The 17472-nt window shown below is 46.7% G+C and overlaps 1 protein-coding gene across 4 annotated transcripts in view; it reads right to left on the bottom strand.

Moving 5' to 3' along the window:
* Positions 1 to 4490: 4490 nt before the first annotated feature.
* The window catches only part of RAP1A (RAP1A, member of RAS oncogene family), a 30332-nt gene continuing 17350 nt past the window's right edge, over positions 4491 to 17472 (bottom strand). For all 4 annotated transcript variants that reach the window (XM_051638782.1, XM_051638785.1, XM_051638784.1 and 1 more), the window contains 6 exons: positions 16444 to 16512; positions 15289 to 15345; positions 14840 to 14980; positions 10626 to 10769; positions 7553 to 7668; positions 4491 to 6369 (listed from right to left, as the gene is read on the bottom strand). In XM_051638782.1, the coding sequence (XP_051494742.1) occupies positions 7582 to 7668; positions 10626 to 10769; positions 14840 to 14980; positions 15289 to 15345; positions 16444 to 16512 (498 nt within the window). In that variant the 3' untranslated portion in view covers positions 4491 to 6369; positions 7553 to 7581. The remainder of the gene's footprint in view (positions 6370 to 7552; positions 7669 to 10625; positions 10770 to 14839; positions 14981 to 15288; positions 15346 to 16443; positions 16513 to 17472) is intronic.

The following is a 17472-nucleotide window of genomic DNA, read 5'->3' as shown; positions in this document are numbered from 1 at the left end:
CGGGGGCTTTTTCCCTGGAAAATACACTCGGGCAGCTCCCAGAGTTGGGTCCTGCAGCGCAGGAGACTCTGAGGAGCCTTTTCCCTCCTCCCAAAGGCAGCAGCTTTGCCTCCAGCTGCCCTGACTCATCCTTACGTGTCTTATTCACCACCTCACACTTACTCAGTTATTACTTCAGCCCTGGCCCCGCTCTGGGAAGCTTATCTCACACTGAATCCCTCTCGGTCAAGCCCCAACACTGATTGTTTCAGAAGCAGAGGGCCAAAAGCTGCCTGCCAGCTGTTAATCAAGCCCCACATCATGTATTGAATAAAGGGGAACACCCTGAGCTCAGGAGTGCAGCAAATCCAGGTCCTGCTCCTGCAAAACCTGGTGTGAAACCTGCAGTGGGACGGGCCAGCTGTGACAGACACCCCAGTGTGACACACCAAACCTGCAGCCTGCCTGAGGTGCACATGCCCATGCTGCAGTGAGTACCAACCCCAAGAGCAGCTTCTCTGCTTTGTGCTCTCATTCTGACACCCAAAACCTGGCTGGGTTTAGATCAGAAAACTTCACTCCGAGCCCAGAAAAACATGTATTACTGTCTGCCCAGTCAGAGCCTGTGATACACTGACTGACAGGACAAGTATGTACCTCCCTGTGCTTAAGTCCTGCAGAAAATGGATGTTTCTCTCACTTCCATTGAAATTGGTGTATGTTTCCAATGGCACCTCAGGAAACAGGAGGCTTTTGTCCACTGTTTAGGTTTTCTTGCCAGATTTCTGGTATTTCTGCACGAGGCAGCACCCAGAGCCATGGGCCAGGGTGCACCTTACAGGACAGAAACTGAGGGGCAGGAGGGTAGTGGCCTCACCATGGGACAGAGAGATGCTCCAGCTCGGGTTGTCCTTGCTGTCACATTCTGGGCCGACTCTGTCACAGCTTTAGCTGCTGCTTAGCAAGGTGCAACCTCTGCCCTTTGCTCCTCACACCCGTGGCTGTGCTGGGCCCATCCCTGTTCTGCAGATCAACTGTGACCAGAGCCTGAGGCCCCCGGTGTCGGGTCCCCCTCATTTCAAACATCATTTATCATAAAGGATTAACACGCAGGGCACCTGAGCAGCCATAATTAATAACATAAACTGCTTCAAATCAAATGAGTTCTCCTGTGAATGGGAAGCCACACTGACACAGCAGCTCGACACGGCTTCTTTCCAAAGCTGCATGGAAAAGGTCGTGTGACACAGGGTGTTCGTGGCCCCCAAACTCTCACATCCACACACCCACCTGGGGAAGGCTGAGTACAGGTCTAACATCTTGGAAATCAGCTTGTCCCCTGATGTTAGCAACCTGGGAGGGAAAGGGCAGCAGAGCTGCAACCCTGCTTGCTTTCACTGAGCTCCATCACCTTGCTCTCAACACGCCTTGCAAAAAGCTTGATTCACATTTAAAACATTTGTGGGGAAAAAAGGAGGAATTATTTTTAACTTCGATTGTGTGGCGAGGAGCTGAGCTCTGGCTGTTGCTCCGTGGGGTCGTCCTGAAGGGCACCCAGAGGTTTCTCAGGTTTCTTGGCTGCAAACCAGAGCTCCACGGAAATTAACTCCAGGAGCCTCGGGCAGCATCCTGCAGCAAAGGTGGCCCCGTTCAGCACAAGGTGGCCGTGCCCCACTGCCAAGGGGAGATGCTGCCCAGTGCTGCCTCCTCCAGCTCCATAAAGCCCCAGTGTGAGCCCACGGAGCTGCTCTTGGCCCCGTGAATTTGTCCTTTGTTGCTGGGGCGGTGGCGCCGGGAGCAGCTGCCTCCCCGCCGGCCGAGCTGTGCCCGGGAATGCTGCCAGGGGCTGCAGTGTCCCCCCCGCAGCACAACGGGCTCCTTGTTCCCCCCTGGACCACTGTGACGTGCCAGGAAAGGGGTTGGCTCGTAGCCTTTGACATTGGTACCACCCAAGGAAAACACCAGGGATGCTTGAGCTGGGGCTGCTGCGGGAGCGGCCGTGGAGGAGCCACCTCGTGTCTTCTAGTCAAGGGCTGGGAGGGCCAAGCCAGCAGGACAGACACCTGGGGCACCAGGACAGACACCTGGGGCACCAGCACGGGGCTGCAGCTCCAGCTCTGTTGCTGACTTGTCCAAAACCTCTGAGAAGTGATGTCCTCTGAAGTGCGTCCCAAGGGAGAGAGGATCCAGGACACTGTGGATAACAGGGTGTCACTCACTGCTCTGGCCTCTACCTGCTGCTGAGACACAAGGCATGAGCTGAGTTTACTTGTGTGTAGGTTCTCTGCAAAACGAGGGAGAAAAGGCTGCTTTCAGTCCTGGGATGATACACTGTTTCCCAACACTGGCATTAGCAAGTAAGTGAGCCCGGCCTCAGCCAGGAGCAGCAGCAGCACAGAACTGTGCAAGGGCGACTCTGAGTTTGCAGCATGGCTAATTAGCCCTGGCATAGCCTCTAATTACCCAGTTTCTAGTGCTGGCTTAGGGCTCTGCACTGAGCTGCCCTGGGCTGGGAGCTCAGAGCCCTTCACAGCACAGGTCCTTGTTGGCCAAACCTGCCCATCCCTGGCTCCAACCGTGGGCAGGAGCCTCCAGCACAGCCCAGGCCCCCAGGGGTGCAGGCAGGTGCAGGCAAGGGAACCTGGCAGGGGAGCAGCTCCTGTCCCTGCTCCCAGCAGCCACCCTTGTGGAAGGGAGCTTGTTTTCCAGGTGAGTGTGGGTGAAACCCTCACAAAACACCACACAGCACCTTGGCCACTGGTAGTGGTAACTGATCCTTCCCTGGTAACGGATCCAAGTTAAACCCAGGAACCCCCACAGGCACCAGGCTCAGGCAAGCTCTGGTTTTACTGCTGGACATTTTTTTTTGTGCTTTGCCATGCTGCTGGGGATCTTCCAGAGCAGCTCCTCTCCCTCCTCCTGCACAGGCTCTGCTCTGAATTTGGGGTGTTCTTTGCAGGGGGTCAGGAGGCAGCCCCTGCCCACGTTGGAGCCAGGGCACCCATCAGGGAACTAGTGTCCAGCCCAGCCTGGCAGGGAGAAGGGTCAGCACATACCTGGGCCTCTGCAAAATTCATTTTCACTCCTTCAGTACCTAGTCCTGGCAAAAGAAATAAAAGTAATTAGTTTGGCTGACTTTGCAAAGGTTCACTCTGAACTTCACATTTATTTTCTTGTGTTGCTGCTGGATGTGAGACCTCAGACACCAGCACTTGGCAACGTGGGGATCAGCCCTGCAGCTCAGAGGCAGCACAAGTCCCACCTGCACCAGCATCCCCGCTCACTCTGGGGACAACACAAGGTTTCCCTCCACAGCTCCTGCTTCTCTCGAGCTTGGATCACAATCAAAACTCACAATCACGGCTCTCAGGCGAGGGAGTTACCAGGCAGTGACTGACTGATCCAACACACATCAGATGGGAAAATAGGATTTAAAACAACCTTTAGATAGCACAGAAAATAGCTAAATACATTCTGAGAAGTGTAAGAGTACAGACAGCAGTGCATCACTTCAGCTGCATCTGTGCACAGCTCGAATCACTGCAATCAGGAGCAGGATGACTCTGGGGACCATGGGGCTTCATTGAAATTGTAAATGTGTTCCTTTCCTCAGAGCAGAGTGTTACTCTGCTTATTTGGATGCTGGTCAAAAGCAGAAGCCTCTGACTACATCTTGGGGGTTTTTATTTTAACCTTACTTCAGGACATTCTTCAGTAAACTCATCTTTAACCCAGTGAAACATGAAGCACCTGGTGCTTCAGGACACGTTCTGTGGGATGTGAAACTGTGTCGTCTCTGCTGCAGCCCTGGGCAGAGCAGGGGCTGTTGTGCTAAAATCCATCGGGTTAAAGAAAAAAACTGTATCCAGGGAAGAGAAGAAATTAATTGTGTAGGTGTCAGGGGAGCACCCAGGGGTCCTGAAGCCCGGGCTTCACTCTCCCGACTCTCTTCGCTCCTTCAGCGCGGCCCCTGCCCAGCCCCGGCTTTTCCCACACCACCACCTAGTGGCAAAGCCAACAGGCTGGAGAAGCGTTTCCACCGCTCCTCGACCTCTTCCTCCAGCCCTTACACCAGGTTTACTGCTCATTTGGGGACCCACAGAGCCCCAGGCTCCGCCTGCCCCCGCCTCTGCAAACCCCTCCAGCTTCTGCAGGAGACGTGGTGGTGGGAGCAGAAGTGTCTCCCTGGGGATTGGGTGGCCCTGGGACACCCATGCTGGGATCTTGCTACAAAAAAAAGCCACTGAAGAGGCTGGACTTGCCTTCACCAGCCTGACCAGTGTCACCACGGGAAGAGCTGGGCTGGGAGATGCAGCAGAGACACAACGCTGAGGTGGGAAAGCACCGGCAGGTCGAGCAGCCCGGTCCCCACACACCCAGGGAGCCACTCTGGTGTAAAACACATTTGGCACTGAGGAGAGGAGGTTGGGGGAACTCAGGTACCACACAGGACCTAGGAAATCCAGGTTAGGTTTCTGGTTTTATAGAAGAGGCATCTAGCAATCAGCAGGTACATTAAAATTACTTTATTACTAAAATATTTTTACATTTAGTAAAGATAACCAACCTGCAAATACCATGCTGCTGCTCCTCCTGAAAAAGGAAGAGCAGAGGTAGGTTGAAGACAACCAGCTAAGTAACTACATTTGTCCTAGTAGCTTGTAAGTAGGCAGATGTGTTCACATTATTGTAATCCAAATATTTTCATCCAGTCTTGTTTGGGCTGCGTTTAGAAACTGGGATCTCTGTATAATTCAACAGCTGCATCAGTAACAGTTTTAGAAAAACCTATTTATAGAAACTTCTCCCCCCTGGTTTCCAATAAAACTATCCAACAGGTCCAGGAACAACTGCTCACCAGTATTACATTTAGTTTTCCCATCTGAACAACCAGGACCAGGTCCGTCCTGAGTTTTCTCCACTGTGAAGATACATTTCTCTTCTCACTTACTCAGAAGCAAAGCAGGAGCAAGTCCTCCAAGACTGCAGGAATTCCAGCAGCATCACACCCAGGATGGGATTTACTTGCACACACACAGGAGGATGGAGGCAGAGCATCCACAGGCCTCTTCATACCCTGCTTTTCTGAACTTGATGGAACCAACAGGTATTTAAAACAAAGAAACGAACCCAAAGTGAAAAAAGCCCCTCCAGCTGACTGTGCAGATCAGGTAACATGGGCCAGGTTTTGTCTAAGGGTGGAAAAGCAGCTGCTTGCTTTGTAGAAACTGCATTTAGACAGAACCAACCTTCAGCTCCACAGGCTGGGGTAGAGGTGCTGCCCCTGGGGGTCACCAGGGCCCCAGCTCTGCCAAAGCAGGGACACCAAGTACACGGACAGCTGAAACTGAAGATCACAGTCAGACCCTGGTACAGCATCAAACCAAATTGGTACATACAAAAATAATTGTACAGAGGAAAATATTTTCAGCAGAATACAATCTTTAGACATTCAAAAGAATATACAAAAGTAACTCAAAGCAGCCATCTGCACTTCAGTGAGTGGTGGGGTTAAACACGTCCAACGAGGTGGGCACGTGAAGGACGTCCTGGTGGCATCCATCAGAACAAAGTCCTTGCTCTACCAGAATGGAAGAGGAATTCACAAAACATGGATAAAAAACAAAGCCTGGAAACCGTAACAAAAACACAGAAACAAAATGAAAATGTACTAAAATTTAATCATTCATAAAAGCTGTAATTTAATCTGTGAGAGAAAAACACATGAAGCAATATTAGGGTTGGTTTAGTAAATTATATATATTTTTTTGCTTTTAAAGCCATAGAAATCAGTTATCCCAGGTTTTTTTTCTATAAAAGACTCATTTTTCCAAAGCATTATGCACAAACATTTTTAATTAGAATATAATGGCAGAATGAAAATAATGATATTCTTTAACTTTTAAATATAAAATTAAGTCAATGACTTAACAAGTTATTTGCTGCAGTGAGTTGAGAGGAACATCTCAGATAATATATATCTATAGTTATAGATATAAAATATAATGGTGGAACATTTTTAGTGCATGACGGGGAGAAATTATGATTAAAGGGTCAATATGAATTTTTAATCATAGTAGCAATATCTAACATTTGAAATGCATCCATGCTCCTTTGTATAATCATACACTAGAGTCAATTGTATTTATTTTCACATCTGTTAACTGCTATTGCAAAGGAGGAATACTATTATCTTAAATTTCCAAGAGATATACACAGAGCAATTTATTTTTCCAGGGACTGTGTGCAAACCATTTTAGGATCTAAATTCTTCCCATGGTATATAAAAACAGGAGAAGCTTCTTCAGATATGTCATTAATTTCCATAAGGTCTTGAAGTCGGGAGCGCTGGCACTTTCCATTTAGGCAACAGTTCTTCATTCCTGCAATCTAGAAAAAGTAAAGTAAGATGATGGGGGATGTTCCTACCAAGGAGGTGACCAATCCTGAACAAGGTCTGGAAGCTTCCCCAGACAACTGCCTGCTCCCTGGCCTGGGAAAACACCCAGCATTCCAGCAGGAAGAGCTGATCTGCCTCCAGCACGGGGGTTTGCTCCTACCATCCTTCCTGCTCTGGAGCACAGAAAGAAAAGAGACTTTGGAAACTACAACCCTTGAACAGACAAGCTCCAGTTGGATGCAGAAGGGCAGTGAAAGAGGAACCACCACCCAGCTCCTCTGCCCTAGGAAAGGCTGGAGGACAAGGGCACTAGAGCTGCACCTGCTGGTGGGACAACAGGAAACCTCTCCTGATGGGGCTGAGGAATCACCAGCAGCTGGAACCCGGGGAGCCCAAGGAGGGCAGGGGCAGGGCTGGGTCCTTTTGAGACCCTCTGCTCACTTCCCTGACCACCTCTCCTCCTGCCTAGTGCTGAGTTGGGCCACCTGCCCCACACCTCCCCTGCCCCACGGGTGCTGTGCAGCCCCTGGAGCTACAGAAATGATGTTCCCTTTCAGGAGCACAATAACACAGCTGTCAGCACACAGAGTACCCTGCCAAGATACACAGGAAGATTACTTATAGCTGTGTCCAACCTTGGGGTGGGTTTCTGTTTCATTTCAAGGAGGTTTTTTTTGGTGGGCAGCTTTTTATTTCCATGCCACTGAAATCCATGTTCCACCCCAGCTAACTTGCAACTGTCCCCATATCACCTAGGACTGAGACAGCAGCTGCAGCACCAGCACAAGTTTCATAGCTGTGACTACATTTCAGCAGGGGATAAAAAGGAAGTAAAACCGAGCAGGGGTGGCTCAGGACACAGTGTCACGAGGCAGAGGGAGAATGTGCAAGAGTAAAAAGGAAGCTCCTTGCCTGTCTCCATCAGTTCCTGCTCTGTCACACTCATCAACCCCAGTGAAAGGGGAAAGGCAGAGAAGCAGATACTCCTCTGCCAGGCCAGTCAGCAGAACTGGTCTTTTAAACTGGACTTTTAAAAACGTCCAACAAATGCAGCAAAATGGGAAAAAACGTGTATTTGGGAGTGTGGAAGGAAGAGGAAAGGGGAATGAGTCCTCTCTCTGTTGGGAGCAGCTCATGGTCCTGAGCTGTGGGTGGAATCCAGACACCTCTTACCTGGCTCAGAGCTGCTGCACGACGGGACTCTAGAGCAGCAGACATGATTTCTTTTTAGGCTTCTTCTTTTCCACTGGTGTTTTTCTATTTATCTGTCTGACCAGGTCATAAAAGATCTGAAAATGAAAAACACAAACTGAAAAATCAAAGTGATAAAGCCCTATGCAAGTGTCAAAACAGAGGCAGGTTAGCAGGCTGGTCCTCCTTCCTGCTGGCTGCAGTTCTATAAAGTCAATTAACCAGTCTGCATTTACTAAAATATGTTATATCCTTAAGGATGATCTTGTCCCTGGTGCTCCCTGGGCTGAGGGGTGTCTCTGCAGAGCCCTGCCACACCAGCAGCAGAGCATTCCCACTGCAGGGAAAGGCATCCTCTTCCTTGGCTCTCACCTCCCTAAGGGCTCTTGACTCACCCACTGCCAGGATGCACTGCTCATTTTCCTCTTTGTCAAACAGATCCAACCTGTTAATAAGTTCACTTTTTGCCTGCTCTAATCTTTGGAGTTTATTAATAAAATCAGTGAGAAGAAGCAGAACATCTGCCCTGCACTCAGATGTTTCCAGAAGGGGATGATTACAGGGGCCTCTTTCAGCTTCAGAGACTAGTTTCTTGTGACTGCTTTTGCTGGGAGTTGTTTTCCCAGCAATACTCAACCCATTTATAGCAAAACGAGCTTTGCAAAAATGCTTGGAGCTGGGTCACAGTATTGAGGAGAAATATTTAAACCTTTGGAAAGCTCCACCCTTGCCCTTGTTTACTTTTTTCCTTCCTGGACTGGCTGACAGCTCACAAATTCATGTTGGTTCCAAGGAAATTCATAAGACAAATAAACAGTTTATAACAAATTGCAACAACTGGAAATTCAAGGTTTTCCTGCTATTACCTGCATGGAAAAGCACTAGTGCACAGTTAAACAGCTTCACATGAAATGAACATGATGGTGGCTTTATCAAGCTCTCATGTGAAATATTTTAAAATAGCATTAGAGCTGCTCATGCTGCTCCTTTCCTAAGCTCATTGCCACAGCTTCCTGCTCTCAGCCTCGGGCAAGAAGCAGCTCCTGTTCTGCAATGCACACAGCCAAGATGTTCAAAGGTGCACAGATGAGATACAAAAAAGTTTCTGTAGGAGAAACCATCTACTAAGTGGCATCTTCTGTGCTAATATAAAACAGGTACAGTGTTTCAGATGTGATAAACCAGAGCCAACATGATCTGAATGTGACTGTGATGGGAGGAGCCTGGAGTTTCTGAAGGCACCAACCACTTCTGCTCTGGCAAATGAGATCCTTGACTGTTCAAAGGTAGATCCTTCTCACCTTCCCAGGGCCAAGGGAGGTGGAAAAAATCCTAGGAATGCCCTAGAAACAGCCAGGGTGGTGCAGGGACATCACAGGGGCACCAGGAAGATGTTGGAAGTGTTGCTCCTGAGACTGACTCTCATCTGTACTGCAAGTTTCCTACCTGTATGAAAGGCTTCTCTCTCAGCAAATGTACACAGAAATTGATCACACTTTAGGCCAGATTTTAACAAAGTGACAAAGTCCAAAACAAGCTAAAAACCCCCAAGCCCCAGAGAAACACAAACACTTCCCCAGTCTGTGCACCAGCAGAACAAACAAATAACCAGTACAATAAGATGCTTGATTCATGGTCTTTCCTCTCTTTGATTTCCTCAGCTTTTCTGTTGCTCAGAACCAGACAAAGTAAATTGGCAGAACACCAGAAAATCAAGATGACAATAAAACCAGAAACTGATCTTCCAGTTTTCTTCTCTATGATCTGAGTCTCACTGGAGGCAGCAGACAGGGCAGGGAAATGGGGAGATGCCGGATTCACAGGTTCAGGATGACTGGATGCAAACCAGGGGCGGGCACTTCCCCCAGGACAGTGCAGTGCTCTGCCTGCTAGAGAATCCCCAGTCCTGCACAGCCCCCTGGAGAGCTTTAAGGCACCTTTAACTAAAGAGAGGTCCTGCCCAAACTGTGGAAATACAAATAAAATGGAGTTAGTTCCACTCCACAGTGATCTGCTCCATGACTGAACCACTAGTTGCTGCATTAACAGCCACAGTTTTACTACAGCTCCGACAGAGACACAAAAAGCAATCCCTGCTGGCAGCAGTCTGGCTCAGCGAGCTATATTTACCAGGTTAGATTAGTGCACACTGCAGCCAGGCTAATCCCAACCACAGAGGCTGCAATTCCCACAGCCTGGAGCTGCCTTCCCTTTCAGCCCCTGCGGAGCTGCGCACGTCCCACCAGCTGCCAAACGAGCCCTGGGCCCAGGCCAAGATCCTGCTGCTCCTGCTTATCTCACAGCCTCCTAAACGGTCCCAGTTATCTGCTGGCACCAAACCAGCTATGCTCGATGGGGTCACCTTAGCTTTTGTGGCTGGAAACCTGGCCTCTGTCACAGGCAGATAATTCACAGCAGAAAATAAAAACTTGGTGCCTGATGTCAAGCAGAGCTCCCTCAGCTGAACCACCCCAGCCCAGGCAGCAGCAAAAGGCACACTGACTGCAAAGGTGTTTCTCTCTCAGACACGGGGAACTGCTCAGATCATCTCCTCTTGGACCCAGTCTCAGTTTGTGCATCCCCAGAGGACTGGGTGCCTGCTTGAGCAGATGTAGCAGGAATGTGAAAAGCAAATACTTTCAGAAACAACAGCCAGCACTACACAACATGACATGGAGCACCATGGGGCACCAGCCACGGTCTGAACAGCAGTTATCTTGAAAAAGAATACTTTCCAGATAAAGTTTATCTAAGCTAAGAGTCACCCAGTTAACTGGGCCTACTCAGGACCCTCTGCTATTTGTGTCCTCTGACACGGGCTGTAGAAAGCACTTACCTGGAGAAGTCACCCACCCTTTACAGAGAAAAAGGAGCAGATCTCCTTAAACCAAACAGAAAGCAGCAGCTGAACACACTGCAGTGCAAGCCTGCCTGAGGCTGATATTTCAGAGTCACCCTGAATCTTCCTGATTAAGAAATACATGAAAGACTGCACGTGGGCTGAATGTGGCAGTCATGCTGAAGCAGGAAAGAGAAGGGAGCAGCTGATAGTTACCTCATTAACGTTGATTTTAGACTTTGCAGACGATTCTAGAAAGGCACAGTTACACCACTGTCTTGCTAAGTTTTGACCCTGTTCCTTGCCAACTACACGTTCTTCCTCCAGGTCACATTTATTGCCAACCAGAATCATTGGAACCTGGAGAGGAGACAAGCAAGAACAAGAGATGTTAACGTACAGCATGGACTGCAATGCTAAGGCTTACAAAGGCACGTGAGGAGGGGGAAATACAATATAGACAGGATGAAAAGCAATAAAAATCTTAAAGTTTAGCAGAGCTCACAGACTAGACTGGAATTTAGATGCCTGATGGGAAAGAGTTGAAGAAAGTCCATCCTACAGACACCCTGGTTCACTGAGAATTAAACACATGGAGGACACTGAAAAATCAAATAGTAATATTTCAGCACAATCCTAAGTTAGTAAAGATTTTTATTCTGGTCTCTACATTCAACCCAATACTAGTCAAAAACTTAATTTACTACTGAAATGCATTTCAGGATTTCGTGTGACAGCAGGCTAAACTGCCTGCCAACTCAGCCTGCTTCAGACAACAGAACATACAGCACGTGTGTTAACAAATACTTGTTTCATCCCCTTTGACCTATCTTGTCAGCCTGTTGTCAAGTCACACAACAATAAATGGAAGCACCTTTGGAAAGCACTGCCCTGGACACAGTACAAAAAGGAAGAGTCCTGTGCAGCCAAATATTCCCCCACAAGATCACCTGCCTTCCCCACCTCAATACAGGACCATCCTACTGACACGTTTTGGGGACACACAGAGGATGATCATTACCAAAGGCACATACACTCTGCTTGGTATTTACAAGCTTAGAATAATTAACATTTCCACCTAGAGACCACCTAGTAGCTCAGCTCTGGAAATGACATCACTTCCAATAAATAATCTCATGCAATATTAAAACAAACATTTGACACATGTTCAAGAGATTCATCCTACACCCATGATGCAAACAGGGGCAGGTCACTGCTCAAGCCTGTGAGGAAAGGGCATCTCCCCTCTCCTCGGGCTCTTGGCTTTTTGTGGAGTGTCTGGGTGAGTTAATGAGGAAGAAAGTGCCCTGGGGAAACCATATTCCGTGTGACACTTCCTACAGAAAAACAGAGAAATTTAATCCTGCAGGAAAGCAGCCTTTACTGATATGTTTGCATGAGGCTGCACAGAAAGGAGGGTGCTGCAGCTTGCCCAGAGCCGTGGGACAGCCCTGCCACAGCCAGCAGGAGGGGCCACAGAAGGGTCAGGCCCTGGCTCAGCCACAGCCCACTGGTTTCTGCAGGGCTGCCATCGTATCTGCCTGGTCTGTGCTCGTTAGGTTATAAATCCATTTGTCCCAGAAAGTATCAGAGTAATCGTTGGTGGGTGCAAGCAGCAAGAGACTTGCTCTCGTTGGCTATGTCAGGTATTGAGTTGAAACTCAGGAGAAAGAAACCAGGCACAAAGATAGATTTAAAACAGTTCTAAAAGCTCTTAGAAATAATGCCCTGACACCTGATTCCCAAAGGCTTTCCTCTGCTCCTCAGGCAGTCTCTACCACTGCTGCAGCCCACCAAGATGTCAGAAATAGGTAGAAAAGACCTTAAACAAGCAAACAAAAAACAACCAAAGTGCCCAAAAAAACCTCTGTAACAACTACAACACCTGCCCTCAGGTGCCACTTTTAACACCCACAGGACACTGGGGTTGCAGCACAGTCCCTGTCCCAGGCAGAGCCCTCAGCCCCACACAGTGTCACAGCCAGTCTGGACACAGAGCACAGCTCAGAACTTCCAACACCCAAGGACTCTGGGTTCCATCTCATTTCCAAGTTTACTTTCACAGCCTGCACCTCGCCTGGCTGCAGCTCTGGGCTCTGAAAGGCAGGAGGGCAGTGAGCTCTGCAGGACACATACAACTGCATCCTGTTTGCCCTACACTGTGTGAGGGGAGAAAAAGCCTAAAGAACTGCTGATAATGGGTGTGCACCCTGCTCCATTTCCTGAAGCTTTTCATTCTTTGTACAGAAAATTAGTACTTTCCAGCTGGAAAACAAATCACTATCCACTTCCTCTGGTAATTTACAACGCAGTGTACATTTTTACTCTACCTCAATGTTAGTGTTTGTAGTCCCTTCCCAACTCAACTGAATTCTAGATTGATTTTTGTGTTTAAAACTCACAGCCATCCTGACTAGAAAAAGATCACAACTTTATTTTTGAGAAATAAATTTTACTTATTACAAGAGAAACCTGAAGTCACTATTACAGATAAGGCAAATCCAAAATAGCTTATTTCACAGAGACCAACAGAATATTTAAAACTCTGTCAGATTAATCCCATTTTTTACAGTTTTCTAGATTGTTATGAGTAATTTTCTCCTACCAAAACGTGAAAATGCATTCCGAACATGCTCAGCAAGAAGTCTGTTAAGATATGAAATAATAGGCAAAAGTGGGGCATGTAGATTGGTAAACTGCACAAGTTTGACAGAGATCCAACTCTGTACAAGGTTATTTCAAAAGGTACCAATTGTTTATCAGAGACAAAAACAGCCTGATGAACAACTAGCTTTTGGTAATTTACTATTTCAGTAGGAGACTGGAATTTAAACTTTGTTAGAAATAGATAATCTACTGGTTTAAGTATTGGGATTTTAAAAGACACGTTCGAAACTAAACACAGGAAGAAGAATGTTCCCCTAACTCAGCAGAGCATGGCTTACATATCCAAAAGGTTCTCAAGCTTGGATTCAACAAGTAACACCCCCCAACACAAAATAAATAAATAAATAAATGCATTTTAATGATTAAAGCAAATCATTGGAGTAAAAGTGAAAGCAACAGCCCCTGTTGCCCAATGGACACACTCCCTGGCTGAGCCAAGCGCTGGCCCTGCCTGCTGCAGGGAGGGACTGTGTCACCAGGGATCCAGGCAAGCACAATCCCTACCTCAATGACAATCAGTTTTGCATAAATAGAAGTTGAGCTTGTTAAGCCAAGGAGGGACCCAAAGCCATTCAGAACAAGGTAATGGCCATGGGGCGATGAGGATCCCCAAGAAGCGGGTGCCCTCAGCAGGGCTGGGCTCCTCCCACCTGGCTCCTCACCCACCTGCCCCTTCCTGCCCCGCTGTTCAATACCACAAAGGGGCTCACTAGGCTTGGGCCTCAACGTCCCAGCCCCATTTCCCAATCCCACATTCCCCCCAGCCCCAGGTCATGGTCAGGGGTGAGGGCTGGGAGTGAGGGGCTGCTGCTGCCTCCCCAGCACAGCCTGGCAGAGGCAGCTGCTGCTTTTAAACTCTCAGTAGAAAAAAATACAGGCAATCTTTGAGGCAAAACCCTTGAACACATTACCAACTGTGAGGCAAAGAAAAACACTTCCGGCTTCTTCTAGAGGAAACGTACACTGAGAGGGAGTTCCCACACGTCCCCACAGCCACATGGCTCCCACAGCAAAAGGCACCAAACCCTCACCTACCTCACACCTCTAGAGATTAAAAGCCTGGCAAGGAGTCAGTGACAGGAGTTGGGGCCTGAACTGCAAACGCAGTAAACAGTCTTCTTCTGTCAAACAGGACTGAACAATAACTATCTTAATGTAATTTTTCTTCATTTTAAGAAGGGATTTAAACAACCAAAATTATAATCTTGCATCACTAGCTAAGACTCTTCTGGAATTTTTTAATTATTTAATACATAGAACATCACAACTTTGTACTTCTGTTTCCACTTCACACATCTAGAAGGAGCAATGTTAGTATCCATTTGGGAAAAGCAACGTTAGACCCCACTGTAGGACAGCTGGAGAGCCACTAAGAACATTGTTACTGTGGAATTCAGCTGTCATCTTTCCTTAACTCAAGGGCAATAAAGTACCACTAAAGCACAGTGAAAGAAGAGAATGCAACTACCGTAAAGCAGTTAAAGGAAGAGAGGAAAAACACCATTTCCAAAGACTGTTAAGCCTTCCAGTACATGTGAAAATCTGGCTTCACTCTGCCCCTTAAAGGGTGTTGGACCTGGAGTAACAAGACTGAAAATAACAAACATGCTAAGGAAACTTACTTCAACACAAACTTTTGGCATGCAGCAAAGAATATTCTTAGAAAGAAATTCTGCTCACAAATTCCTGTGTGCTCAGTAAAAACAAAAAAACAACAACCAAAACCTTTTAAACATTCACAAAGGAAAAAATATTCCACTTACATCTTCAGTGTCCTTGACCCGTAAAATCTGCTCCCGCAGGTCCTGTAAGTCGTTAAACGTGGACTGTGCTGTTATAGAATATACTAGTGCAAACCCTTGGCCATTCTTCATGTAGAGATCCCTCATTGCTGTAAATTGCTCCTGTAATCAAATATTTTTACAAGTGATTAGCTAGTGAATGCAGCCAGTGAACATCAGCAAAGGAACACTTTTACTGTGATGGGCACGTGCATGGGACTGTTCAGCATGCATGTACATTTGTAGCCCTTACAGAGATCCACCAAACATGCACATGGAACAGAAACATTCACACATCTCTTTCCCTTTGGCTTGGTTTGGTTTGTTTGTTTGTTTCTCTAATAGAGAAAAAAGCTTCTTGGGAAAAAAGGGAAAAAGATTAAGTAATAAAAATGGATCTGCAGACAGTGAGAAAACGAAGCTGCACTTACTGTCCCTGCTGTATCGAGGATTTCAAGCATACACTGTTGACAGTCTACTTCCACTTGCTGAGAAAAAAGGGAAGAGACAAACACAGTTAAAACCATAAAGTCTGAAATGGGACAAGCAAGAGAAATATGTATCAGCTGAATTTTTACTTCTGCCACACAGACCTCTATAAGCAAGCCAGCCACCTGTTTTAGTGTCTTTAATTATGGTAACATTTATGCTAATCCGTAAAACAACAGGTTACTTGACATTGGTGGGGTGAAGAAAGCAGCTCTGTGACAGAATTCCAGACATGACAGCACCAGGGATCCTGACAAGGACTCAAGGGCTTCTGCTCAGCAATTACCAGCCTGGATCCCAAACAGCTGTAAAGAATTTCATATGCCTTCAAACCTAGCAGAGCACATTTGAACTAAATGGCCCACCAGAGAACAGCCCAACGGCTGTGCTGCAGTGACACAACACACAATGGTGTTTCTGTTCTCTACAGCAATTTCTACAGATAGCACACACACAGCAAATATTGGTGTCTTGATGTTTTGAAGTAATAATTATACATCAAATTGCAGCAAACAGATCTGAGTGAGTCTGACCCTAGTTTGGTTGGGCTGTTCCTACCCCCAGGCATCAATCCCCTGGTAGGAGGATGGGCAGTTCAGTACAGCTCATACCCTCCCACAAGAAGGAATGGATGATGGATCCGGAAAATACCCCAGACTGATCTCTGGGCATGTCTAGGATCTCTATCAACAAAACAGGTAGGGAGTGGAGAGTTGCAGCCTCCAACTGCCTCAACTTGAGTCACTGGAGATTTAAAGTGAAAGCTCTTGGTTATATGGCGTAATAGAGGTTTAGGAGTGGTTTAATTAACAGCAAATTTTGTCCTTCCCTGATAATTCAGCTTTATAGTAGCCAATACAATTTTTCTGACTGCATTCAAACCCTCTAAGCTAGTAAAGCAGTCTGTAAAGCCAGAGGAAATAACCTGCATGAACCATTTCCCAGACTGATGCTTTCTGCTCATTGCTTCCTTGCCACAGTTTTACGCAGCCGTAACGTTTTCTCAGAAGAGACCCTTTCTTGTTCCAATAAACTTTTCCCGCACTATTAAAAAGATGCAAAGAGACTTGAAAGACATAAAACCAATGCATTTTTACCTTTCTGTATGAATCTTCTATTGTTGGGTCATATTTTTCAACAAAAATTCCCTGAACAAACTGTACAGTCTGGGGAGAACAGAAAGGAAAAAAAATTCAGAGAACTGAACACAACCAGGAACATTTACCAAGAAGCACTTTGTGAAAAATTAACAATACAAAAACTACTCAACACTGCTGTTAAAATCCAGTAGTGGGGACCAAAGAAAAAGGTATATAAATATTCTCTTTTTTTAAAATGAAATTTGCAGAGTTTCTGTTGTTTTAAGAATCACTTTATTTGAGCACGTTCTCAAAACTCTTTTGCAATGTCAACTGTTTGGCTGCTTTTTCATAGAAGATGAAATCCTTCCAAATGCCCCTAACTTCAGAGCCTGCAACTGCAGAAGAATGAAAATTACCAAATATGAAAGACTTGAAATTCAGTCAGAAGAACTGGTGCTCTGTGCACTGTGGAAAGGTCATTATGGAAAATCCACGATTCAGTTCAATCCCATCAGAGTTCCAGGGGAGCTACTCTGGATTACCCAGCTAGAGCACAGGCTTATTTCAGGAGCAGCAAGTTTAATCTGGAGCAACTCCAGATACTCCAGTTGTATTAAACCACTACAGAAGGAGACATCATTCATCCCAAAGAGGAAGTCTTTCTTCCCCTATATAATCATTCAAAGCAAATCTACTCTTAACATTTCCCATCAAGCTGTGGCCCATCCCTGGACGTGCCCTCGTTACCAAGAGGCACAATCAGCATCATATTGGCACTGAAGAGTTAAAGCAACAAGGAGGATTTGCAGTGAAACAACACCATGTTGTAGTCTACACTCAGACTGCAAAAACACAGAACTGAAAACCAACACCAGCCTCTTTGTCAGACATTTTAGTTTACACAGGTCAAAGAAGGAAACTTTTGAAGTGGCCTCTGTATCATTTTAAATTACACCTGGTAACCTCTCCTTGCTAATGCTTGTAAATGAGCAGACAGTCATCTTGAAAGCTGAATATTATTCACACTTAGCTGCTAATTGGCAC

This window comes from Apus apus, chromosome 23 (assembly GCF_020740795.1).
Source record: "Apus apus isolate bApuApu2 chromosome 23, bApuApu2.pri.cur, whole genome shotgun sequence".
NCBI lineage: Eukaryota > Metazoa > Chordata > Aves > Apodiformes > Apodidae > Apus > Apus apus.
The sequence above is the reverse complement of the archived record's forward strand: the minus strand, read 5'-3'. Positions and strand labels throughout refer to the sequence as shown.